Consider the following 27,810-nt stretch of genomic DNA (forward strand, 5'->3'; position numbering starts at 1 on the left):
ATGACATAACTCATAGTTTTAAAAGTATGACCTTCATGTTGCTGTAGGGCTTTTCGTATGCTTTCAGCAGCCACCTTTCCACAAGCATTAAACATCAGTTTCAATTTTAATATTTGTGAAAGCTTGATCTTAAGACCTGGGTCTCCAGAAGACAAGATTCTGGCACACAAAGAAGCTACTTTAAGTTATGCCAGGAGGTGAGCACACAGCATTCTGTCTGTCCCACTGTAATTGCTTGTCTGTCTGCCCTTACACACACTAAGTGCAAGTAGCCTCTGCAAACAGGTGTGACTGGCATCTTTTAAGCTGGCACCTTACAAAACCTCAATTTGTTCACCACCCCTGTCCCAGCCATGGCAAATAATACAAAGCCAGAGACTACAGTCTCATTGCAGGTTATGTGAGGAATGAGGCATGCGAGGGCAGCAGGCAGGAAAAATGTGATCCTGTTGCTTGCATTTTTATGGTTCAATATTTTGATAACTATACGTAGTGTCTTCAGACAGAATTCAGCTGGCATCAGTTGGCTTTGCTCTGTCCAAGAAAATGGAACATCAGTGTATTCATCTGAAGATTTGGCCTTTTGATTTTACCACTGATTCATTTCACTTTGGACCCTGCAAAATGCCTGTGGTCCAACAGATTAACAGAAAAGTTTTGGGCACTGTCCCAGGACCAAATTAAATTAGTTCTGGAACCTGAACAAATGCAATTTTCAGTCTTTGCAACATTGCTGTCTTGGAAATTAAAAGTTCATGCTTCAGGGCATAAATTGGCTGCCAAGTGGGGCGACTATGACATTCTTCTCTGTAATAGAAGACTGCACAATGAGGAAGGCCTTCTCCAACAGTTGAGCTATGATTCACCAATCAAGGAGACAGACCAATAAAGGCAGATCAATGGCATGCTCAGTGCAGCTCTCCTGTGGCTTGACAACTAATTCCTAGTACAAGGCCTAGGATATTTCATATGAAACAACTTATTTTCTATAAAGCAAGTTTTATAACAGAAATACTCATGCCAATGTCCCTTTGCATTGTATTGTACACATAACCTTAGGGTTTAGCCACAGCATCCTCCCTTCCATGCTCCTCGCCAGGAGCAGCTCCTAGGACTGGTCCACATGGAAATCATTCTCTTTGTAGAATCAATCCTCTGCCCCCCCAGCAGAAAAGAAAGCAGCTATATAGACTTGAAGCAAATGGTACATAGTTTTTTTCACCTGTTCTGTGCTGTTTGGGCTCATGCTGAACCCCGCTGTATTCCACCAGTGTGCTTTTGTTGAAGGTTGCTTCTGATACCAACTGAAATGTGATGTTACTGTAGCATATACCCGGCAGCCAGTGATTGAAAACTGTTTTACCTTTAAAAAAATCTGCAGAGGGTTTAAAAGAAAAAATAAAATACATATATTAAAAAAAAAAAAAAAAAAAAAAAAAAAGAAGAAGAAAGAAGGAAAAAGAAGAGGAAAATGCATTAAATATTCTCTATCCGATAATGCAACTGCACATGCTGAACTGGCAGTGTTTCAGATGTTTAAACATCGCTCAGTCCAGTCAGAGACATGAAACCCTAATAATTCAGTTTGCCAACATTTTTCCTGGCTGTCAAAGCCACTTTGAAACAACAATGACATGGAAAAAAAACCACCTCAAACACCACGCAGCACAAGAAACACGCACTACTTTTCACAGGAAAGGGAACTGATTCTGGCAACCTGTTCCACGTGACCCCAAATGTCTCAAAGAGCATCTGACAGTTCCTGCAGACCTTTAACTGTGGCACGCAAAAGCCTCCTTGGTCTTTTGCTGACTGAGGCACAACATTCAGAGTAAATGCTCTAAGGGCCCATCCACCACATAACTGGCAGTACTGAGCTCACATCCACCACCAGCACATGTGTGGGCTAAAGAGAAGCTGCTCAGGGATATTTGGATGTGGGAAGGAGCCTGAAAGTTGATTAGTGATTCTCTTCACTGAGGTTGGTTTCTTGATTTAGTAGCAGCTGAAGCACTATAGCCCCTGAAACCATGTATTAGCTGTAGAAGACAAAAATTATTGCTGGTATCCCTTTTGTTCTCTAGAAAGGGGTAACCTATATTTTGTGCTGTGATCCAGAATCACCCTACCTAACTCTGGCACATAACAGCATTGAAAATGTGATTTCTAGCCCCACTGCATATTGAAGCAGAGACTCCAAAATTTTCTGACCTCCTTCTGGAAGTGTGTATCTCCCTCTGCTGACTTCAGAAGAGTTTACAGCGACAGCATTTCTACTTTGGGAGCCTTAGTGCAGTGCCTAAAATTCAACCTATGGGATTGCTCAAAGGCATTTTACTGCCACTACATAATGTTAAACCACCGGCCTTTTAGGACATACAGAGTATGCAGGTGCCTTTCTCACCTCTTAGGATGTTCTCCATAGGATGGGCCCATATTCCATAGGACAGGCCCATTTCAACTTTATATGCTCTAAGCTATACTGCAGGGCCAAAGGGAATTCAGTTATAAACAAAAAAGAAAGTGGCATTTGCTCCTCTGAGACTGTTCAGGTGATGAGATTAGTTGTTTAAATTGTTTAGACTGACTATCTTGATTGTTAGATTGATTGCCCTTGATTAGATTATTTTAAGAAAACTGAAATGAATAGTATGCAGCAGGGTTTATTAGCTAAGAGGCAATACTGAATGCTACATATACATCCAGTATTATACAGCACAGCACTACTAGCAGTGAGTTTTGGAGCTCTTTCCTTTTTGTTTTGGATCATATAGCAGCAAATAAGAAAAAAATGGTGGAAAGTTTTTTGTACTTTAGTGTAAACGCTTATTTGGAAGCACCAGAAACTGGAAGTCCCTTCCCAAGTTATTTTCAGAACTGTCTGAAAAAAATCCATACCACCCAATCTTCCTGTAAAATGCAAAAGAAAGAAAGAATCACTAGAACTAGGATGGGAAGCAGGTGTAAATCCAAAGCAAACCAGCAACTCAGTTAGAAGACTCATCCCTTACTTCATCATACAACACCAGTACATGTCAAAGTCACACATAAACTCACTGTTTAAAATGTTTCTAGCAGAGCTTGCATCAAGTTTTAGTGGAGTAGCTTCCTCCTACCTTTGTACAGCATTGTTCGGTAGTCTTTTCCTTCCCAATAGCTTATATTTACCCTGGTAAAAACATTGTACTTCTCTGGGTACTGAATTTCAAACAACACTCCTGTTTCTGGAGATGGTTTGTAATCATAGATAGAAACACTGCTCACAGGAAGAGGTTCTAAAGGATACAGAAATAATAGGGGAAAAAAAGGAAAAAAGGATCAGAATAATAGGCCAACTGAGTTATTCACACATAATAATACCACCCATGAAATAAATGGTTTTTCTAGGCATGGCACAGGCACTGTTACATCTGCAGGATATCTGGGGCTTCACAGAGGTCTGAGGCAAAGCTACATGGGACACTGTCAAAACAAATATTTGTGTATTCACCCCCAAAAAAGTATTTATGCTCTTGATGCTTACACTTTAATAGAAAATAAATTCTTTATTTGCATAAAAAAAGGTTCAAATAGCAGTTATTATTTAAGCACTCACAGTCATCACTCCAGAAAGATCTTTAATGCTTGCCAATCACATGAAAGTGCCCAGGAAAAAAAAAAAAACAAACCAAACCAAAACATTTGAAATTGTTCACAGCTTGAGTATAAACCTGATGTTTTAAGATTAGCTGAGAAGTTTATCAACATAATGGCCAAAGGAAGCTACCTGAATTCAGATTTTCTATTTTGATACATACTAATTTTTTATTTCATGGCTGTTACACAGTCTCCATTCTTCCCATATCTGTGAGGGCCACTACCTTCAATGTATTTATGCACACTAAACTTCTACAAAATATAGTTGTACCATTACTGTTATTTTACAGATGAACAACTCAGGTAAGGAAAAATCAAGTGCTTTACTGGAGGGCATCGGGGAAACCTCCTGTGCACAGCAAGGAGGTGATGAAATATTGATCTAGGGCTCTGAATTCTGAGTCAGGTGGGCTACAAAGGGTAAGAAAAAAACCCCTGTGTCCAGTGATGTGGCATCTAAAATCAGTGTAGCTCCCTCAGCTAAGGAAACTGCATCAATTCAGTGCAGCCGTGAGTCTGGATTGCTGCTATAACAATAAGAATCACAGTTTGCTGTAGCATCCTTTAGCTACAAAAAAGGAAATAATAAAAAAACACTCATTTGCTCAATGCTTTCCTTGGCGAGGAAACGCATGAGCGTTTCAAGTTACAAAGTTACAGTGATAGTTGAAATTTGTCATACTAATATTCTAATGGAGTTACTACACAACACTCTCAGTAATTATGCCTACATCCTGATAAGCATTATGGTATTGTTTTAGTTCCTGCTCATTGTAGGGAACGGATTGGAAAATCAGGCTGTTCATTAGCATGGCCTTAGAGGACACAGTTGAGTTCAAAGTTCTGCTGCAGTAGGCCCTGGAGAAAAACTAATAAAATATTTTTCCCCAAAGAACATACAGTCACAACAGGCAAGAGAAAGAGCAGATGAAAGGGAAGACCAGTATCAGTTTGAAAAGTGGAATTACCCCACAGGAGGTGGAATACATTAATCAAAGATGGAAAAGAAAGACTGCAGTGGAAGTGAAAATTAAATCTCCATTACCAGCACAGTATTTACACCACAGTAGTAGGTTTCCAGATGTGATGAGAAGTGGAGAAGAAAAAACAAGTAAGAACAAAAGCCAGAGATGTAAACAGAATTTTTCCCCAAGTCTTAAGAAGCTGAGTGGCCACTTTCAACTTTGTCAGAGCCTGGGAATGCAATGGTGTGGGCTTGTTAAACTGTTTCTCATGGCAAAGAGACTTCATTAGCTTCAGGTAAATATCAGTATATTTGTATGTTAGCCACTTAGAAACAGAAACTCCCAATCTTGTAGATACAAACATACTAAGGGCATGTCAGTGATGGGATCTGTGAAGATTTTGCTGACAGTTCCTGATAGCCTAGAAATAAATAGGAATAAAGCAGCTCACAGGAAACAAAGCCTACACTATTCTTTCTGCTGAGGGTTTTCACATTGCTTATTCCGAAATAAACAGTTGATCTGACTATCCACATGACCAGAGGGTTCATATCACAGCTCAGACAGCACACAATAGTAATTTAAATGTCAATAACAATCTCTAAATAGCACAAGCCTAACATGCAGTCAGCTTTCATGTTAGTGGTTGTGCCCTGGGCTTTCTTCTATCTCGTTCACATCTGAGGTCTCCTTATTTCTGAAAGAATTACTGAAACTTTAGTCAGTGATTAAACTACACCATTTATTCCTTCCTACAACAAATCAAATAATGGATGGAAGTTATATTCATTCTTAAGCCAAATGACTTTTCCTCCTGATGCTTTGATTTAATTAACCAATAATTGAATTAGGCTGTAATCACCACAGACTCTCTTTCTGGTTGTTATCTTCCCCTCACTATCCTCTCCTTGCTCATGACTGATGTTAGCAGAGTAGCATGAGTGATATAATGGAACTTAAAGATTCTTCCATTATCTAACTTCCTTCAGCACCAAATCTTCACATCAAAAGCTATCTGTACACTGTGAAATTAAAAGGACACTCAGCAGATAAAAATCATGTTCTATTTCTCACTTAATAACTGTCCTATATTTATTAAACTTCCAGAATATGTAAAATGTCACTCTTCACTAACAACATGTGTAATACAGAGCATAAGCAACCTGGTCGTTTTAATTTTACAATTTTCTTTTTTTCTTTACAATTCTTCTCTTCTTTACAACTTAATTTTACAATTTTCTTTCTTTTTAAATTTACAATTTTACAACTTCTCACAGATTTCTGTGGTTGTTAAGAAATAGCCTGAATAAAGTGTAAAATAAAACTTAAAGCTTTATAAATGCTCTGCACTACAACAATGTCTGAAGTCATACTACAGAAAGAACTTTGAGGATTTCATATAAACAAGCTTGCAGGATAAAGACCTACATTTCCCTTTTTTTCTTAGTATCTCACAACCTGCTGCTCCTACAGGAACTGCTGTCCTTTTATATCTGGTTATGGGAAACTTCTGTGTTTCTCTTGGATTTTGAGGCACTTTGTATTTAGCACATAGCTATCATTGAACAGACATCAAGATAGCATAATAAAAGTGATTAACCTCTTGCTCAAATGCCCTAGAAAATTCTGGATGCTAAGTACTTCATTAATACATTAAACTGGTGCCAGATACACTAACATTTGCAGTTCAGGAGGCAAAAAATGTACATTGAAAATAAGTATCATATTCCAGTTCAGATTAATTTATTTTTAATATCTGTAGATTGGGTCAGTCCACAGACTGAATGAATGATTGATTACTATGGTAGGTTACATACAGTATTACACATGACTAGTTGAAATGGGACTGAGATCAACTTTCTCACTTCTCACACTCAGACCCAAATTAATCATGATTTGCCTTTGTATTATGACATTTTTTAAAAAGAACCTGTATTAATGGAATGACCTAGCTCCCATGGGCAATTCCTTTTATTCACATGAATAAGATCTGAATTATGTCATTTTCTCCCAGGACAATACTCATTACCTATCTATATAGTTACTGGGAGCAAATCATAGCCAGAGCTTCCATTAGGCTATAAACTTCAAGAATCATTTTACCATTGCTAAAAAAAAATATTTCTGAGATTAAAAAGTTGCTCCTTGATACTTTAGGAACTTTAAGTTTATGACAGGTAATGGAGACAAGGTGCTATTGCTTATGAAAGGGAAATGTAAGACAATGTAGTATCTGAGTAATGATGGTATATACTGCAATTTCTAGATGCCTACATAAGATGAATAATAAAGAAAATATAAATTAAAAACTAATGCTGTCACAAGAACAAAGGCCTATCTAGTGTTCTTAAACAGACTTAGGCAAATATTTCTGATGACCCTTCCAATGGAAATTATGGCAGGAAATCATATGGCTGCAGTTCTTTTTGCTTCTTTGATTCTGAAGGAGGGCTTTTTTTTTCATCCTAAAGAGGGGATAACATAATGTTTTCACTGGGGAAAGTTGAACACCCTAGATATCCTTCTAAGTTAAGTTTCACAACTGGGGCTGCCAGGGATAACCAGCCTTTTACAAGATGTTCCACATCACCCTTTTTGTAAGGAAAATACGAGGGGATTAAGTTTTACGTTTCATTGGGAAGAAAAACCTCTGAAGCTCCTGCTTCAACAGCTCTGATCTGTTAATGAGCCAGAGGAAAGGATTCAAGCTGCTGAATCACTTCCTTCAGCAGCTGGCACAGGGACAACCAAGCATTAACTAGTTCTAATGCCAATTACTTTCTGAGAGCTGAAGATACCAGAGTCCAGGCAGCAAACCCATTGGTCTCTTGAGGAGAATATTTTTTGTAGAAGACACAGAAGTAGAACTCTCCCTAAAGGGAATATATTTTACAGTGATTTATTTAAGGAATCATAGGCTTTGAAACAATGAGACATTTACCATTCAAAACTCCTAATCATAAGCTAAAATAAAAATCAGGCAGAGCTGCTCTTAATTACCCTCAGAGATCCTGATTTCTCCAATTCCCAGCAGAGACACATTTTTCCTACAGCACACAATAGCTTTGTAATGTAGCACTTTCCTCATTCCTTCAAATGTAAAAAGCATTTTTTTCCTCAAAACAAAAAGAAAAAATAACTTCGAATTTGAAAAAATAAAAATAAAAGGCTGTTTGGGTATGAGTCACCCTGGAATAAATAAAACAAGACATCAAGCTGGGAAAATAGGGAATGAGTAAGAATTTCAGACACTCATTTAACACCCATGCTCTTCATTAGCTCTTTTAAACTACTTCAAAACCAGTTAGTAATAAGGTGGAAATTCATTTAAAATTAAACAGTGAAATCCACTAAATTATATAAATTCTGGAGTTATTTCAGTCCCTCTGAAAATCAAAAACTCCAAGAGAAGAAAGCAGGCTTCAAATAACTGTGTTATATACCAGAACTACATCTAATATTGTACAGACTGAAAACTGGAAGGAAATCATTTTGACAGGGACAACACAACAGCACTCACAGGAATCTGGCTAGGAGGGCAAGATTCACACATGTGTTCTTGTGAATACCATCACAGGGATCTTTCATAAATGGTCAGGGTTTCAGTTTTAATTCTTCAGTGAAGTACTGAGCCCAAATTGCTGAACACAGCTTTGCTACAGAACCAGAAGAAAAGTGCTATTTTGTGTTCAAATTCTATTTTACAGGTTTCTCATTTAAGATTTGAATGTGCCCTGTTCATCTTATCCTTCAAATGTCCCAGCTTAGGAAGCAATTCAAGGATATGGTGCTCAAGCTGATAAATAAAACCCCTAGGCTCTGAAAAACAATATTTCAGCAAATAGTTCATACTTCATATTACAACAATCTGGACTACAGAACTTAAACAGGGAAACTCTACAGTTTGTGGTGTTTCAATTAACATGAGGAAGCCCTGAAATTATTCCAGAGACAAGCTAAAAATAAATTTTTCAGTCTTTCAGAGAAGATCTAATATTAAAAACAAAAAAAAAGGCATTTCATAATTTTGTATGTATGTATTAATGCACATATAAAATTTCTTGGATTCAATTAGAATCAATTATACAATTATAATTGCATATATATATGCAATTATATATGCATACAATGTATACAATTATATATGCATATATATGATTATAAAAAATCTTTTGTTAACTTCTAAGCCATCTTTCTCTTGGGAAAACTTATTTTTTTTTTCCCCTGTCTGGACAGAAAGCTTTGAGGGGGTAAAATTTGTCAAGAAACAGACAAATAAACTACCAGACTTATACAAGGTGAAGTTTCAACCCCTGAAGATATATACCTTTTCCATGCCAATATGCTGAGCAGCAGCACATTGCTGAGGGGTGTGAAGAGGAGAAAGGAAATGTCATCAAGATTTACCATCAAAAAGCAGAAGTCTTTCATGACTCTCACTGAATTTCTAAGGAGGCAAGATCTTTGCAGGACCTTGATCTCCTTTTGACATACACAAGTTGGATACACACTGCTCTGTGTGAAACCCAGATATCCAGCATATGGTCAAGTTGAAAGACTACATCTTCCTGCATGAACTCCCTTGCAGACATCAGGAAATCCCAGAAAACTGTTGCAAAATACCAAAGTACAGCCTTGGGAATAATCACACTGGCATCACTGGCTGGCCTGCTTAATTTATCTTGTGGAAGCCTGATGAATGGGGCCAATCTGCCACTAGTAAAGCTCTCCTGATACTGATGAAATTAGAACAGGAATTAATTTGATCCTGGAAGCTAGTTGCAATGTGCCACTTTTTTCATGTGTAAGATACAGATGAAATAAATTAGACAGATATATGTCTTCTCATGGTTAAAATACGCTAAGAATGTTAAGCAGGCAGAGCAAGCATATGGCATGATGAAAAATATGAATGTATACTAATTATTGTTTGCCAAAAAAAAAAAAAAAAAAAAATCGAGTTAATTAAGTCCCAAAATGATTTAAGACAGGCAGTGCACAATACCAGTAAGAGGAAAAATAATAAAAGAAAAGAAAGCCAACAATCACCCCATGCAGTATTGTAGAAGCCAGTGGTCATTAAATAACTTTTAAGATCTCTTCTAAAAAGAACTGTCCTGAAATGTACCTTAAAAAGCCTGCCATGCTGTCTTTTCATTACAAATTTACTTCAATTTTGGTAGCTTTGTGTTCCTAAAGATGGGCTTTGCTACTAGCTGAGTAAGATGACAGAGCATCCCTCAGTCTGCCGGGAAGAAAATGGTAGGAAGGATACTGGGCCCTTCCCCTTGCAGAGCTCACTATTTCCAGCACACTTTTAGTGCTAAGCACAAGACCCTTCAACCTTGCCAGCAGGAATGCCCTTTCTTCTCCATGAACCTGGCTCTCTTTCTGTTGAGACAAAACCAGTGAAAGCCACTGTTCCCTTTTTGGTACATGAGCTCCCCTCGCAGCGCTGGCCCATTGCCAAAAATCACTGCTCCATCCAAGGCCTGGGGGAGCAGCAGAGGCCACAGTGGGAAACCCTGAGATGCTGCCAGCACACCTGCACAAGACAGGTGGTGAAAAAAGGGTGGGCTCCTTTCCATCGGAAAGGCCATCGAGGAGGAGGGGGAAAGGCCTTGGAGGAGGGGGATTGAGGTGGGATATGCCCTTCGGAGCCATCCGCCTCACGCTCTTTCAGGAATTGCTTGTGGAAACTCCCCAAGCCAGAAATGGGAAGTCTGGGGCTGGCTTTGATGGGCTGAGTGACACTGGCTCCCTTCTTCCTTCAGAGATGCCCTGCACAGGAGTGTGTGCTCCATCTGCCATCCTGGATCACATCTTTGCCTGCTACCAGTGACCTTCGTGGGCTATGGAAATCAAACAGCAGTGAGTCCTGCTGCATGACTGCAAGTGCATTCAAAACCCACTGGAAATGCATAGTGAGGCTTTTTTTTCAATTGTATCAAACATCTGATGCTTCCTTTGTTTTCTTTTAAGAGAACAAACACACTATAAAACAGGGAATTGGATCAGAGATATTACTTTACAAAGTTAATGCAGTCAAAGGAAAGGCAATTCAGGCTGCTTATGAACCCTTAGTCTGCTACAAATAGATGGTTTTGTACATATGTACATATGAAAGATTTGCATTTCCCAACAACACCAGGCTTTTCCCATTGGACCCTTCATAGTTTTCCTCATCAGAGCACAACCTGAGCACACCAGAAATGGCTGAAGAACATATAGATGATGCAAAATCTGGTTGCTTTTAAGTCTGAAGCCCCTCACTTGGTAATGCATGAGGCTACTGTAATATGCCCTAAGGTGTTATTAAGGTGGAGAGCATTTCTCCACTGACAGAATAATATTAGTACACAAAATCATAATAATTCCTCGCCTGCAACACAACTAAAACTGTTCATAGATTCTAAGGTGTCATTTAGAAAGGAAAATAAGGGAAAAAAAAATCATGAAATCTGAAAATTCGTTTTCCTCCATCCAAATAATTTTTTTTTGGTTTTTCTGGAATCTGTCTTCCAGATTAAAAAAATAATTTTATATTCTACAAATTGTTTTCAGGTTGGCACGTGGCAACAGTTCTGGAGCAACAGCAGAGCCAGAAATATGGCAGGAATCACAAAAAAGTCTGTGGTGCTTTGCATGATGACAGAGAAGAAAAAAAAAGTCACAGCTCTCCCCCAGCATTAATGTACCTGGAGGTAGTGGGTAGTGAGAGACAGACTACTAGAAATGTAGTCTCCATCAGAGAAACCTCAGTTGTACTGGCAGAAACACACGGTTTTGGTGACTACTATCTGCTTTCCAAATTTAGTATTGCTTCAATATCTTAGCATTCAAAGAACATTGATGTAACATTTAAGCCAGAATGTATTTCACCATATAACAGGAGTGCTTACACTGAAATCTATGTCAACACATTTTATGCCTTTTACTAGATTTTTGGAACTCCTAGTTCAAAGGGTGAAGGATGAACATCTGAAAAGGAGTTCATTCATCACTTACTTCGGTATGTTAAATCTCTCCAGATGTTGTTTGGGAAGGGTCACTGAGGTGAAACCCACAGCTGTCCCTTTTTTTTTGCCCAGACCTTGTGAATTTTCTCTCATAATCTCTCTCAACACATATTCCCTACTGTTCTCACACAGGGATTCATCCTACACACAAGGAGGACCTATTGAAAACAATAAGAACCCCACCCAACCTTCTCCACAAGAACAACTTTTGGAGAAAAAAACAACAAGCAAAAAAAAAGCAAGCAAAAAAAATAGTGCACAAAGAGAAGAAACAGAAATAAAAAAGAATAAGGTATTACTTACTGGTTAACACAGTGATTGATCTTGCTGACTTGGAAACCATATTTGAGTTGACTACCAACAGAGTAACTATGTAATATAGGCCATGGTATTTGGCATTAAAAACCACAGGGGCAGGTAAAGTGCTATTGAATTCTTCGAACTGGAAAAAGTAGTTCTTGGATTCTCCAGCTATCTTCACAACATATACAGAGGATGAGCTCACCACATCAGATGCTTCCAGGGAGACAACAATACAATTGTCTTCTCGGACAGTAACCTGGAAAGGTTCTGCATTCTACAAGACAAGAATAAAGACTTGGTTGAAGTAAAATCTATTTTTTCATTTTTACCAGTTTTTCTTGCTCATAAAATACTCATGTTACATTTGGGATAAAGTTACATTCCATGTGCTGCATCTAACATCAAAATCTGGCAATTTTTTTCAGAAGCTACTGATTACCAGGCCAGTCTGTGCAGCAGCCCCTGGCTCCTGCCCTGTACTGACTGATGCTCTGGTTACTCCATCCCTCACATGCCAAGGAACAAAGTCTCCACCATTCTTTGCTGATAGAAGATAGAGTAGAGCAGAAGGATGAGATTAAAAAAGGTATCAGGGGCAACAGGATTTCCAATAAAGCCACAAAGTGTAACTCATTTAAATCCCCAAGGAAGAGGTGATTAAATCAAGACTCTTATTTTGCAAAAACAGCATCATATATACTTCTCTGAAATACATTCTGAAAGCCAGCAACTGAACAATAAATTCTGGCATTGACCAAGCTTTTCCAAATATGCCTGTTCCAGCAAGTAGCAAGTGATAAGCAGCTCTAAGCACTATGTCCATGGCTGCGGTTGGCACTTTTCATTTCTTAAGCTACGTCATTTAATTTTGAATCTTTCTTTTATTAGTAGTAGAGAGAAAGGAGCAATTTAACCTTGTTTTCATATATCAGGAGCATGGTAGGCCATTGCTAGCTGAAAACACTTTGCTTTTTATTAATTGCAAACCAGCTGCCAGCAAGAAGCACTTGGTCTCTACAGGATTTCAAAACAGATTCATGGTAATTAATGAGATGGAAAAGTTCAAGCTTTAATCAAGAGTTGTCTTTTTTTATATATCTTATTAGGCCATGCTGCTGCACAGAATTTTTTTACCTCCAGTGAAAATTTTAATTTCTGACATTTTCAATTCCCAGCTCTGTGGTATCTTTTTCTCCTTCATACTTCCCAGGTTAAGAGCCCTGTTTAGAGGGCAGGGCTGCTAATCTGCAGCATATCCATTCAGTCAAGCTGTTCCTGTACCAAAGGGACAGGACACCTCCTTCTGAGACTCATTCTAGTAGCTTAGCTATCTCCTTTCTTCTTTCTGTTTAGTGAAGATTCTTCCAGGAAAATAATCTTTGCATTTATGTTGCAGGAGTCAGGCTCCCTGTTTGGAATTCACACGTATAGCATTGCCAGCTCCTGGCCTTGGATAAAAAAAACAACCAACCAATGAAACAAAAGAACCCCCAAAAAACCCCTTGCAGGACTTTATGATTTTAAACAGCTTTACATATATTTATGCTTTTATCATTGGGCTTTGAGACTTCACCATTTACCTCAGGTTGTATCACCCTGTAGTCAAAACCACAGGACTGAGAAGAAAGGACCTCAGTAAACCCACCCATCTGGCACAACATGAGAAAAAGGTAAAAAGTGTATAGTAAGTCCTGCCCAAGTAGGATAGCCAGTCTGGACAGCTTCAAGCACAAGCCTAAAAACAATGCCATTTCAGCTGCTGATTAAAGATCTGCTTTGACTAGCATTTTAAAAATTACTTTTAAGTTGCTAAAATTATATGAGCCAATGTTATCTATGGTTAAATACTTTGCTGTCTAAGTCTGGGTAATTTTTCATAGATGGCAGAGCAATTTCTCCAAAAGGGTTATTTAAAAGAGAATTTAAAACTACAATTATGTTTCCATGTGTTTTCCTTAGCTTCAGCTGTATTCAACAGGCTTACCCATGAGTTGATCAAAATACCACACTTCAGGTGTTTGTATTTTGCCTTAAATACTGCTATAGCACCTGGAGCCACACATATCCAAGCCCTGAACTGAGGATTATGTTTCCATCTGGTCAAAACCATGTACACCTTCTCTCATCTGTCTTCTTCCCCATTCTCTTCTCACTAAGAAGATATAAAATGATTCCTACTTCAGTCCTCCTGACATGGAAAGACAGAAGGAAGGCACTCTGAGTCTGGCTTTCTGCAAGCATGTGTGCTATTGTATCACAGAAAGCATGGTTGTATTCCAAGAATAAGCGAGAAAAGACAGACCTGATCCAGCAAGGTTATTTCTACAAATTAAGCTTGAAGTGCCAGTATAATCCCAGAGCAGTCAGTGGGTTTTGACCTTCCATAGACTTCCATTTGAATGCTTCACTAGAGGCTTCTCTTTCACAGAGGAAAGAGCATGGTGTTATCTCTAATATTACCCCAGCCTTCCCTCCCCTTTGCTTGCCCAACGTACCTACCTTGCTATAGAGAGACACAAAAAAAGCCCCACAAATTTATACATGCCAAAAAATAGATCAAAGCAAGCACCCTGTATTTGGTTCTATTATAAATCATTTGTGATGTTAATCAAGTACAGCTGGAAATTAAGTATATAATTGCAGAGTTTCAGACATTCCTAGGATATAATTAGATGCTTTGAGAGACTGCTCATATGAAGCGAGTTCATTCTTTGATTCTTCCGTGGGTATTGTATTAACCATGTTGAAGACTGTACTTTCATTTTTCCCCTTGCAATGTTTTCTTGAATTCACAGCAAGTGCCATTCAGTAAATGATCCCTTCAATAGTTCTCATACAATTAGCATAACATGCCTCCGCTAGCTAAATACCTAGAAACCTCTTGATCAGATGGCGTTGTTACCTATGACAACATCTAACTTGGCAAAGTAATTTTTTCTGAGCCCTTTATGTCCTGAGCATGTGGGGATGGTGAAATGATGGCCTTCCTCTTTTGTGTGTCCGAGTCCAGATGGTTGTGAACCATTGCTGCCATGATGAGCAGGCATTTTTTTGAGTGATGACTCTTTAGCAGTTGTGTGGCTCATCCATCCCATGTCTGTGCCCACTTGCACAATGCATCCCTCTCTTGAGTGGTACCTATTCTTTTCAGTGATTATGTGGCTCTCTTCCACACACCTGTATGTGCCCTGGCTTTTAAACTGCATGCATGTGACACAGGGTTTGTGGGAGGCATCTGTTGTTTATTATCCCCTGGCTCCTGAAATAATTCAGCTCTAAGATTTGGTTTATAGAATGAAGTGGCAGATAAGGGATAAATAAAAAGGCTTGCCAATTTATATGTCTGAAGAGGAGATCACATCCTTTGGGATGTGGATTTTACCTTGGCAGTGTTTTACAGACTGCTCTGAGCATCCTGTTCTTCATGTTGTATGAGGTGAGGGTTACCAACAAGCACTGGGCTTGTGATTTTGAGAAGGGTAGGAAAAAAACCTCAATATTTTTTCTAAGCACTGCTGGAAGTGACAAACATGCCCCACTTAACTACACTGTAAAGCCACCGTGTCTTAGGACTGACAGCATCAGTATGGTAAATACACATTTCATTACTTCTGGTCAGCTATCTCCAGGATTTAATTTGCTGGTGTCACAGCCTGAGTGGCTGTTTCATGCCTGTGGGGAATTTTGGCAGGGCTTATGCATTCAGAACCAAATGATTAGCTCCAACTTCCTTCTTAGTTTATTATTAGGAGCTTGTGCCACAATAAAGCGCTCACAAAAAAAAAAAAAAAAAAAAAAAAAAGAGTGAGGTATGTGGGATGAAGTAAATCCCATGCCATGATGCCCGTTCAGTCATTTCCAGCACAGGGATGAGTCATGCTTGTGGAATTTCCAGCCAATAACCAGGGCTCAATTAAAATAAAAAGGAGGGAGACGTGAGGAGATATACAACATGTCAAATAAACAATATTCAAAGAATAATAGGAAAATAAACGGTGTGCAGCAGAGCTCAAGAGCTCGGAATTCTCTTTTCAGAAGTCTATATCCCCAGTTTATTTCCTTATAACAGTTTCACACATGAGGAACTGATCAGCTGCAAAGCAGCTACTAATTTTATGTACTTCAGCTTTTGAATGTCTTACTATGAAACACACTAGGCCAGAACCCAATTAAGTGCAAGTAGTTACACGTTTTGCTGACTAAGAGGAGCTTTGGATGCTCATCAGCTCTGTAAAATTAAAGTACTGGTAACTGTATCACATCATCCAATGCTAGTCAAGAACACCTTAAGACCCTGAACAAATCTGGCTTCTGTCAGCTGTTATAGAGCAAATCCTGAAGTCTTACAGAGTTTTAAAAGTGGGTATCTGAAATCCCAAAGCAGGTACAAATTTTAAAGCTATTCTACTTCTTAAGGCAAAGGTGCCATTTTGATCACTTACTGATTAATGGTGGTCAAAAATAACACCAATATAAGTATTATATGGAAACACTGCACACTATATCCAGACTACCTGGATGACATGCTGGTTATTTTTGTGAATGATTCTACAGTACCCATATATATTTTGTTCCAGTAGCCAATAATGCTAATTTCTAAATCATACAATGACTCATTCTCACCAATATTTATCTTACTTAATTTTAGGTACTTAAGAGGAACGACAGAAAGCCAGGATGACCTTTTAAGACAGAGTACTTGTGGATTCATCAGAGATCTGAATTGCTTTCAAGAGTGCACTGAGCAGCCAAAGGGCCCATGCTCCAAACTTGACAAAATCCCTGCAGGTCTCTGTCACTGGCTGCACTGAGTTAAAGCCTGAAAATAAAAATAGGGCTAGGTTCCAGATTTCAGGATCTTGGCCTTTGCTACAGTCTTGCAGTGGCACTTCCACAGAAAGCACATTTAATAAAATTAATAAAATAAACTGTATTGCAAAACATACATGAAAGTCACATCACAGGATTTTTGCACCAGCTTCTTAATGTATGTTTTCTCTTTGACAGTGAAAAATTATACAGAAGACCAATTACAATAAAAATGGTAAACATTACTTTTTGTTAAAAAATTGGAATATTATCTCCAATAAATCTACTATTCATTTGTAAGAACTTTATTTCTTCATGTGAGCAGGGAACAGAGTCAAATTCTGGTTTATTTAAACTATTTTAATAATTAACTGTATTTCATAAAATTCTTTCTCTGTGTGTCTCTCTCTGCAGGCTCTCCCTCTCTGCAGGATAGAGACATTGCAGTCTGGGGAAGATCCCAGCCACTTTCCAGTCATTTATATATAGGGAAAACATGGGTCCATGAAACTCCCTTCTGATCAGTTGCAAATCCCCATCCAGAGGAGGCAATAAGAGTCTGATTTCAAACAACTTAGATGTGTTTTGAAGTAATTTTACTTTAGATGACCCTTATGACCCTTCAGGCTCCTACACTGCTTCCATCACTACTATATTATCTTATTATCTGGCTCAGCTCGATACTTTTTTTTTTTTTTTTTTTTTTTTTAATGACTCTGTTCTTGCTCTTCGGAGTATTTTCTACTAAGTGTTGCAACAGCAAATTTTACACAATTTATGTTTCACATCCCATCTTCTTTAATCTTGTTTCAAAGGCTCTCAATAAAAAGCATTTCATGTGACTGAACCTAATCTGTTTTCACAAAAGGATATAAGCAGTCCCAGAAAAAGCAGCCATGACCTCAGGAAAACCCTCTCTGATAAACTGCCCAACACTGAGGCTTTTTTGGAATTGGTAGCTGTCTTAGTTCCTAATTTTTTTAAGAAAAAATAAAAAGTCATCCCTACAGAATTTGGAGGAAAAAATCCTACGCTTTCCACATGTTCCATAGAATTCTGGCAGCAGGCACAGACTTGTGTGTTGACTACAAGGGAAAGAATTGTTTGAAAGAGTCTTCAAGAGTGTGAACAAAACTGTGACAGATTTGTAATAAAAATGTAAAGACTTCTTGAAAGAAAGGATATTTATTCCAGGGCTTTTGTTTTTATCTACACTTCTCCACAAGATCTGCAAAGAACTTCCCTTAATAAATACTCTTTAGAAAAAATATTCTATGGGAGAAATTGAAACCCTTATCCTGACAATCTTCCATGTAAAAAGAAACATTTTCAGAGGATAAAAGATAGGAAATGTGGTAGTTCTCAATAATTTATGATGTTTGATTCACATTAACACACCATTCCTGGCATTCTGCTCTATGAATATTGTCCTCAGCCTTGTTGCTCTTCTCAGCCTCAAAAAGCCAGTAATAACAGCCTGCTGGTCATATTTTATAAATGAGCTTCAACATTTCTTTTCTCTGGGAGACAGTTTTAAAGCGACAGGATTTTTTTCCACTCTCTGCACACAAATGCAGAGTAGGAGGGTGGGTTTTTTTAAGCAAATGTCAATATTGTATATACAATCCACAACATTTTGCTACTGTTCTGAAGTTAATAATCTGGAAGGAAATCTTTATTGACACTGTCAACTGCTATTACGACAGCAGTAAGTAAATGCCAGAATGCTAAATAGATGAAAAAGAAATGTTTGCTTTCAGCAAGGTTAATATCTTTTATGTATCACCTTGTTAGCATGTGCAAAATTTAATAAATTATTGCTGAATATACACTTCTACCCCATCTTTCTAGCTCAAATTGGAGAGGGCAAAACCAAAGCAGTGATTCACAGACCTTGACGTTGACAAAGTCTAGAACTAGGGTAGAACTTCATGGATGACCTGGATGACTATTCTCCCATATAGATCCCAAATGCATGTATACACCCCAAATACAACAGGAATTCACAGTCAGGCAGACAGTTTGTTTTCTCTCCATTCTAGATTTTTAGCTTTTCTCCAGTACTAAAATTATGTCAAAAGTCCTAATTCTTCTGAAGGAAAGTATGAATGCACTCCCTTTCTCCAACTCACACCTGTATGGAACCTCTGCCATTAAAGTTCTTCCATCCTTTGTGGATGTTCCCAAACACATACACAAGCCAGATGAACGATGTGCTTTTATTAAAATGCATCTTCCCTCCCTCTTGAGCTTGTATGTGAATAGCAGAAAACACAAAAGGGCACAGGACTCATCGATTCCCTTCACCCTACCAAAGTGGCCTTTGTAGTGATGTCCAGTCAATACTTGTTCTCTGCCTTTGGGAGAGGAAGTGAAAGCAAATTTCTACCTGAACAGATGTAAAATGTTCAGAATTTTACATAGACCAGGGAGGAAAATGAGGTCATGTTTAGTGTACCCTCTGATAATTCTGAAATGGAGAAATGGGGGAAAAGGAAAATAAATATTATTTTCTAGGAACAACGATTTAACTGAACTGCATGCTCCACATCCATGGTATTCTCAGATCATACATATTCTCCATCAGTTGAGGAGAAACCCTATCAACTGACAGAGGAAAGGAGAGAAAGATAACCCTAGGAAAATGCTGAGGGAGAGGGCAGAGTGAGTGGGAAATTAATGTAGATTCTGAAGAACTTAGATTATTAGAAAGAAATCTCTCTTTCCATGACATCAAATGATCTTTGAGGTGTCTTACATTTCAAAGTGCCCTGTGGGAGAGGAGAAGGAATACAGGAAGAGATGTGTTTCTAATGATGAAGGACAAATTCATTCATGCTCTTTAGTCCTTTAACTGCAAAATTATGGATTCACTTGTGCAAATGACAGAAGTCTGTAATATGAACTTCTGACGCTGAAACAGCTTCTGAACAGCTATTGATGCTGAAAGGTGACATTAGAAGGTCACACAGAAAATTCCTGATGTTGAACAGAATGTGAAGACTAATGCTGCACCATGAGGAAACAGTGACCATGACATGTTCCATCACTGCTGTGCAGCTGAGATGAGCTGGACTGGTGTCAGCTGAACTTCGTTGTACATGCTCTGGGAGAGAGTATGACAGAGGTATATTGAATGAGCTTTGAGTGTTAAAAAAGTAAAAATGCCTTAATTTTTATTTCATAGGGTATATAAATACCCTTCGTATGTACACAAGAGAGCTACTTCTTAAAGACAAAATACCAATGCTTTGCTATTTACATTCTCTACAAAGAGGACAGCTGGAAGATTTTTTGTTTATCTGAGAAACTGGAGACCAAGGTGATTATACAATTCATTTGAAATCACAAAGCAACTTAGTGGAAAATGGACAAAAAGAAAAAGATTTTCTGTTGCCCTCCTCCTAGTGTTAATCCATAATCACAGAATCATAGAATGGTTATGGTTGGAAGGGACCTGGAAGACCATCAAGATCCAACTCCCCTGCATGGGTAGGGACACCTCACTCTAGACCAGCTCACACAAGGCTTCATCCAACCTGGCCTGAAACACTTCCAGGGAGGAAGCATCAACAGCCTCCCTAGGCAACCTATTCCAGTGTCTTACTACCCTCATGGTGAAGAATTTTTTCCTAATATTTAACCTGAATGTCTCCTCTCTCAGTTTAAAACCATTACACCTTGTCCTGTCACAATCCTCTCTGGTGAAAAGCCCCATGCAAGCTTTCCTGTAGGCCCCCACTATGTACTGGAAGAAAAAAGACTAGAAGCAATGAACAAACTTAAAGATAAGGGCTATTTCAGGGGTCTAACTCCTTGTTCCATAATTCCAAGTGAATTTAAAGGGAATTAGGCACTAAAATGCTCTTTAATGTTTTAAAAACTTTCCTTTCAAATATATTCTGAGGCTACTATAGAGGTTTGGAAATTTGAAATGAGGAGCTATTAATGTAAAAAATAATTAATTTTCTGTTTCAAATCAGTTTTTTTTTTCACATGAATAATTCAGAAGAAAATGAGGGATACATTTTGTCCCCATCTAAGCTGCTGACTTCCATTTGGTCTGGAGCTCACCATAAACAAGTGTCTTATTGCAGCTCATTTTTCTACTATCCTCTGCCCCCGCCATAAAAAAGTAGCCCCAAACACCCACTAGCCTTTCTTAAAAAGTCCCAGGAGCCATAGCATAGCCAGGAAAAAAAAAAAAAAAAGCCTAAATCCAGACCATCAATCTTCCTATTCTGTGCTCTAAAATACTTACTACTATTCTGCTCCAAGCTGTAACTATAATGTGGCTATAGCTATCCCCTGAAAGATTGCTTCCTCAGTTTCAAGTGCTGGTTTATTTTGTTTTCAGATCCAACTGAAACCTGATATTCATGTTTGATTACCCTGTTGTGTTCACATGTTCTTTAAATTGGCAAAAGCTGACCAGATAACCTGCTGAGATTTCCTCATGTTATTTATACATAGTTCCTATGGTTCAGTGTCTTATTTTTTGCAAAAGCATTTGCTGTGCAGGTTTTTAGGAGGCTGATTATTTAGCCCGGTGGAATTTTATTTATTTTTTCCCCATCTGCTCAAACAGTAGCAAGCAGCCTGTGCCACTTCCCTGATCACAGAGACAGGCTCTGTAATTCTCTGTACAGCACAGAGTCAATTGCAAATCCACACAGAACATTTTAGTTGTTGCTACAGCCTGATTTTCAATTCATTTCTAGTGTGGCTTTAGGCTCAGCTCAGCCATTTGTACTGATTTGATGAATTTCTACCCACAGAAGTGTTCTCCATCACACTACTGCTGGCAATGTGTTACTCAGTCATCATGAACATTATACCAAGCTCTCTAATGCTGCAAAAACTCATAGCTTGTCACTGCCACCTTCCCCTGCAGGAATAACTCCAGCAGGATTGCTCTGCTAATAGTATATCCAGCACTTAGTTTTTAGTACAGCTGGCACAGGTTGACTTGAAGGAAATGAATGAGAGGAGCAAATACAAAGAGCTTAGAAAAAGGAATCAGGATCCTCAGCTGTGTGGTAAAGTCCTCTTAGATATCACACATCCCACCACACCTGCCCAGAGGAAAAGACTGGTCAGGGGAGAATGACTTCTGTTACCTATTTGAGGGATGACAGTGCAGGCTACTGAGTGCTACATGGCTTTCATGAAAGATATAATCCTGCTATAATGTCCTCTCCTAGAAGCTCAATGGCACCAGCTCACAATGCATAATCTTCTACAACTGTGATCACCAGAACTACCAGAAAAACAGTAATTCCTTCTACTTTAATACACATCTGCCATAGTCATCCTTCACTAGAATCCACCTGTGCACAATCACAAGAACTTGCTTAAATATTCTGCCTACTTCTGTGTGTATAAATGAATTCCTGAATATGCTGTTACCTTCAAAGTGAGGAGACCTTAGTGACATATTGGTCAGAACTTCTATGCTGTAGTTGGTGTGGGATTCATCTGGTTTCATTATATGCAACTAAAAATTGGGCATATGGTCAAATCTCATCACCTAGGCTCCCGCTGTACTCTATAGGGAGAGACATATCTGAAGAATTAGATTTATCCACTCAAGATGTAACTAACTGCCTTCTGCAGATGCTTTTCTCTCTCTATGCACCTTTTAAACATCAAGAGTCAGAAAAGACCAGAAACATCAGGTGTGTATGGTATGATGGCAGCTGCAACTCAGATCTGTTTTTTATATATTTTTATATATTATTGCTCCTAATGATTTTTTTGCCTAAATTGATATGATAAGGTTTAAATTTTCTTTAGCTATTCCCTTTTTGAGCAGGGTAAAAGAACATGATGGCTATGACTGAGCACAGCATATAGCTTTAAGCATACAAAAGGTCCTACTCAGCAAAAGATGCAAGCACGATCATAAATCCTTTGCCTATGTGACAAAGGCTGGTCCTGCATAGAAGAATCAGTCAAAAGATCGAGGTCTCTCTTCCTGAGTTGCCAAAGAGTAATAAACCCCTGAAACTTCCTTCTAATTTGTTTTGTGTCCTTTATGAAGTGAAGTTGCTACAAAGTCATCCAAAGGATAACAAAAGTCTTGGTTCATTAGGTGATGCTGAGAACCCTGTTCTTCAGGTTTGATGTTCTTCTCGTAGAGGATGCTATTGCTTGCTCCTGTCATGTGGTTTGTACATTTGGCAGTTATTCACTGGCAAACAGGGATGCGAACAAACCTTTATAAACACATTAATCAGCCTAGTAACTTGGTAACAGTATGGAGAGCATATTATGAGAGATTAAATTTCTAGCTGGTCTAGCATTTACAAGCCTTTTGAAAGCAGAATTTGGAGAATTAAATGTTAGCCATTAGCTTTCTCATATATCTTTTAATACCTGACAGAGCTTTTCCCCAGGCATGACAATAGCTAGCCAGGCAAGAGAAGGCTTAATACACTGAGAGATGAAAGCCAGCTGAGAAACGGGTGTGTGGAAATCATCAAGGGAAAGTCTATTCCCTGAAGCAGAACTGACTACAAAACAAGAAAAAATAATTTTAGAACACAGGTTCTTCATTTTAACTTAGGATGCTAATCCTTCATTGTCTCTTCTGAAAACAGCATGACCTTAAATGAGTCAACATGACCTTTCCAAGACATCCCCCATAGTAAATATTTACTAAGCTTTATTTCATAGGCATTAACTCTTTGGTAATACAAAAAGCTTTCAGGTCACTAGACAGTGCAATACATAACATTATCATTGTGACATATAAAAAAATATGCACATTTGCTCACCATTTACTGGTTTATGCCATTGTTTTCTCCCTTCGTTTTATGAAATATTTTTTTCATTAGTGAAAGGGAAGTATGGAGAGAGTGACCTTGGTTTTTTTCCCTTTTCTTTAATTCACAGCAAGTGTTGCTTCCATACATAAATGCTGGTCATTTTGAATTATATTAATCCATGCAAAAAACATACTAGTTTAGTTGGCTGGCTGCCATTTGCCAGTCTCAATATGGTTGATTCTCAGTAACTGCAATGCAAATATCCAAATCTCTCTTATCAATTCCTGCCCTCAAAATTCATGCAATAAATATATTGCCTAATCTCTTGCCCAGCCTCTCTGATGCAACTAAAATATTTTTCATGATCCTCCTGTGAGGACACCTGCTTGCACTTCAGAACCCCCAAAATCACGTTCATTTGCCTCATGTGACAATAAGAAGTCACTAAGATCAGTTTTGTAAAAGTATATAGGCATCTTACAATGCAGACAAGTATCTACAAGTGAGTCAGAGCTGTACCAAGACTTATTTTTTTTTTTTAAGTCAAGTGTGTACCTTTAAATCTTTCCATTTGCAGAGCCTGGTCATTTATGTGTGTGTACATACATAACCTACCCCTCAGGAAGATGCAGGACCATGCACACTGGCAGCACTGAGTCCCCATGGTAATGGGAGTTGTTTTGGTAACCAAGCCAAACAAGTGGTTTCTGTTAGTTATTTATAGCTTTTTAAATTTTTAAATACACTCTTGACTTATTCTCCACCAGGTCCTTGCAAACTTCCCTCAGCTTTTCCTCCACTTCCACTTCAGTGTGCCCATAAAGCAATGAAACCCCTCTACCATCAACATCAGACTACACTGTTGTTCCTCAGGTGTAATTCCTGGTGTAATTTTTGCTACCTAGCTCAGGTGCCAGGAGATTCAATGGACAGAAGTACAATCCTCACCTAGGTATTTCCCATTACAATTTAGAACTTTAAAGCAGCAGAGAAGGAACACGATTTGGTGTTTGATTGATGGGTTTTTTGAAGCAAAAGGTTATATTAAATATTGCAGCTCTAGCCCACGTTTCTGTGATGGTTTTAAAAGTGATACTAAGAGAGCTGAGAGCACAAAAGAAAGGTTATGTCTCAGAATTGCCGTCATGTTTTCTGTCCACCTCCCAAACTCCAGAGGAGAAACACATCACTCAGTACCACTGTGAGCCTCCTACAGCACCAAAAGTCATTTGCAGGCAACAGCTTCTCCACAGCTTAATGAAAAAACCAGCAGTAACAGACTGGGTGCAAACTTAAGTGTTCGCTTCAAGCACCACATAAAACATTACTGGTTTAAATTACACAAAAGATTTGGATCATAAACAGAGCTCAGCCTATAAGCAAAATATATTTATCTCTGGTAACAAAATTATCCATGCTCTGTTTATCTCTGCTGTTGCAAATACCTCTCCTGGTATGTGTGTGGAAATGAACATTCATACTTCCATTAAATATTTGCATGTTTATGAATAAACTATAATTCATTTGACAGCATTCCTCTTTCTCATCTTATTAGCCCTGTAAGCTCTTCATTCAGATCTCACACTGCATACCAAAAAGTCAGAAAAACATCAATGTCCTTACCAAGTTGCATACAAAACGCAGAAAGTCTGCATTAATAAGAAAGACTAGACCCAAACGCTAGACCATGCTCCTGGGAGCAAGAATGTCTTAGCATCAGCTACAGTAAAAACAGAAGCTGGAGAAATCTTGGATTTTTTTCCTCCATTTGTCTCTAGTTGAAAGCGAAAAAAAAAAAAAAAAAAAAAAAAAAAAAAAAAAAAAAAAAAAAAAAAAAAAAAAGACACGCATGAGTGATGGTAATGGAAGACCTATTGCATCCAATTCTCTGGAGAAAGAGTACAAGGACACATCATCCTTGTGAAATAATTTGTCCTGTCTTCCTTGAGCCAGATGAAAGTATCATTATGTACAAAGTAACATGTGCAGATGAATATAGATTTGGGAGATCTATTATTCTCTCAATACACTGCTTCGTTGTAACTTATCTTCACCTCTGTCATAAAAACAGGCTTCTGTCTGAGTGCTTCATCCTGTCATAATGTGTGACTTTTTTGACTAACCTAGAAATGATATGAAAGCACACACAGCAGCGAGGAGGAGTCGTTCACAATTAGGGATCTTGCTGTGAAACGAAACTGACACATGCTCCTAAAACACACAGCAATTAGCAAGTGTGGGGAAAAAAAAAAATAAAAATCACACCACATCAATTGTTAGTTAGGCACACAGGAGCAAAAGTGAAATAAAGGACTAATTTTTATAGGCTTGGACAGTTTTGTAATTCAGAGGTATCTTGATGAACACACAATTTCACTCCCCAAGATCAGGCTCTGTGCCTCATACTGACACATCTGAACTCCTCAAAATCTCCCCCTTCACACAGCTGCAAGATAGAAGGCACTAGCATGCCAGACTCTTTTCCCTTTGCTTACCTGGCAAGGAGTATCTGGAAGAACATAAGAGTTTGATATCTAAAGAAAGATTCAAGATCTTATCTGTTTTACTGAAAAATCTAAGTTTTCTCCTTTTGCAGCAGGAAGAAAAAAAATGAGAATTAGGTCTAGTATTGCACCAGATACACCACAGAGCATGGGAGCCTGTTAAGCCCATGAGCTGTTGTGTTAACCTGGAAGCTTTAAAGGCTAACAGAGGACTCCTCCTTCCATATCAAACTAAACAATAACAAAAGAAAAGAAATTGTTCTTCCTGCAATAATGAGCACCCATTCTTTGTTGAAGTCTCCTGCTACAACCACATTACAAATAATTCCAAGCAACACAAAAACATGTCTCTGCCAAGAAAAAGCAGTCTGGATCTACACATGGTAAGACAGAAGCTGGAAAGTAAAGACCATGCTGTTTCACTCTGCTGTCCTAGAAAAGCCAGTAGATATCATTCAGATGCAGGTCAGGAAAAAAACACACAAGAACAGTCTTCCAATTTGGCACTAATGTCACTTGAAATCAAACGCCTACAATTCTCACCATCACCTGCTACACCACAGCTTGATAACTGCAGATGTAAGGACATAAAAAAAAAGACAACTTATCCATTCAAATGTGAACCCAATACATTCCCTTTGGGTCCCAGTCTGGCAGGTTAATGGCAAGATCACCCCAGGGAAGCTGCATCCTCAATATGTGGTCAGAAGTGGTGCCATCCCTCGCTGGAGCTAACCCCAACATAATGCTGTCGTGTCCTCATGGCTGGGCAAAAGGTTTTTGCAGTAGGTGAAAAGCACCCTGAGATTTTAAAATGTATTTACAGATCCAGTATATAAATGTTTGCTTTTGAAAATCCCACTAGAACCAATTTGTACCTTGACCAACCTAAAAATCTGGCATTTGTGACTTCCATACCAAAGCATGATTCCTGCAGTATTAGGCTAACTCACTGATGCTAGCATTGATTTATATTTGTCAATACAACTCAAGTATTTTGCCTCAAGCTGAAAAAGTTGCACACTATGTAAACTTACATAGCAAAAAAAATTAAGAGCATCTTTGATATCCATGTCTTATACGGTAGGTTTTATTTTGCTTCTTTTTAAGTATTTCATGTTAGCTAGTCTAAAAAAATCCAGCATCTTTTGCAAAAACAGAGGAGAAAGAGGATCTCGGGAGAAAGACAAAGAGAACAGATAGAATAATGATTGTAATTCAAACAAAACTCCTCAAAGGACAGATGCAGCTACAACTGTATACACACTAAAAGACAAGAAGGATTTTGCACTGGTATGAAAGATTATTTTTTAAGAGGGATTTAATTAAATACCTCTCACTGATTTATTTTTATTTTTATTTTATATTTTTGAGATTTAACTGTCAGGCAGCATATCCAAAAGAAAAACCAACGCTATCCAGGAAGTAATAGTCTGTATTAGGTGTGCTGCTGGACTTCTTTCCTGCTATAGAGATCTCGGGCAGAAGGAGGAAGGAAGGAAGGAAGGAAGGAAGTTGAAGTAGGAGGAAAAGAAATTGATTCAGTAATTTGAGAAGTTAAAGACATTCCTCTGTGTCTCAATTAACAAAAGGAGGTCTTTTCCTGCTCTGGGAGTGGCAGAAGGTTCATGAAAGCAAAGACTATTTTAGTGACTGTGTCATGTTAGAAACAGGAGAAACATAAGGGGCTTGACACAGCATTATTTGTTCTGAATAATAACCCCCTAGAGTCACTGCCAGGCAGAACTGTTATTACACATCGGATGATCAAATTCTGGGGCTCCAACCACACAGCAAAATCAGC

General features: G+C 38.3%; 1 protein-coding gene across 1 annotated transcript in view; it reads right to left on the reverse strand.

Moving 5' to 3' along the window:
- Positions 1-27,810, reverse strand: part of PTPRO (protein tyrosine phosphatase receptor type O) — a 151,219-nt gene that overhangs the window by 55,273 nt on the left and 68,136 nt on the right. Inside the window, 3 exon segments of the mRNA XM_030458097.1 lie at positions 1,223-1,375; positions 3,117-3,275; positions 11,924-12,197. Coding sequence (XP_030313957.1) covers positions 1,223-1,375; positions 3,117-3,275; positions 11,924-12,197 — 586 coding nt within the window.

This window comes from Calypte anna, chromosome 1 (assembly GCF_003957555.1).
Source record: "Calypte anna isolate BGI_N300 chromosome 1, bCalAnn1_v1.p, whole genome shotgun sequence".
Taxonomy (NCBI): domain Eukaryota; kingdom Metazoa; phylum Chordata; class Aves; order Apodiformes; family Trochilidae; genus Calypte; species Calypte anna.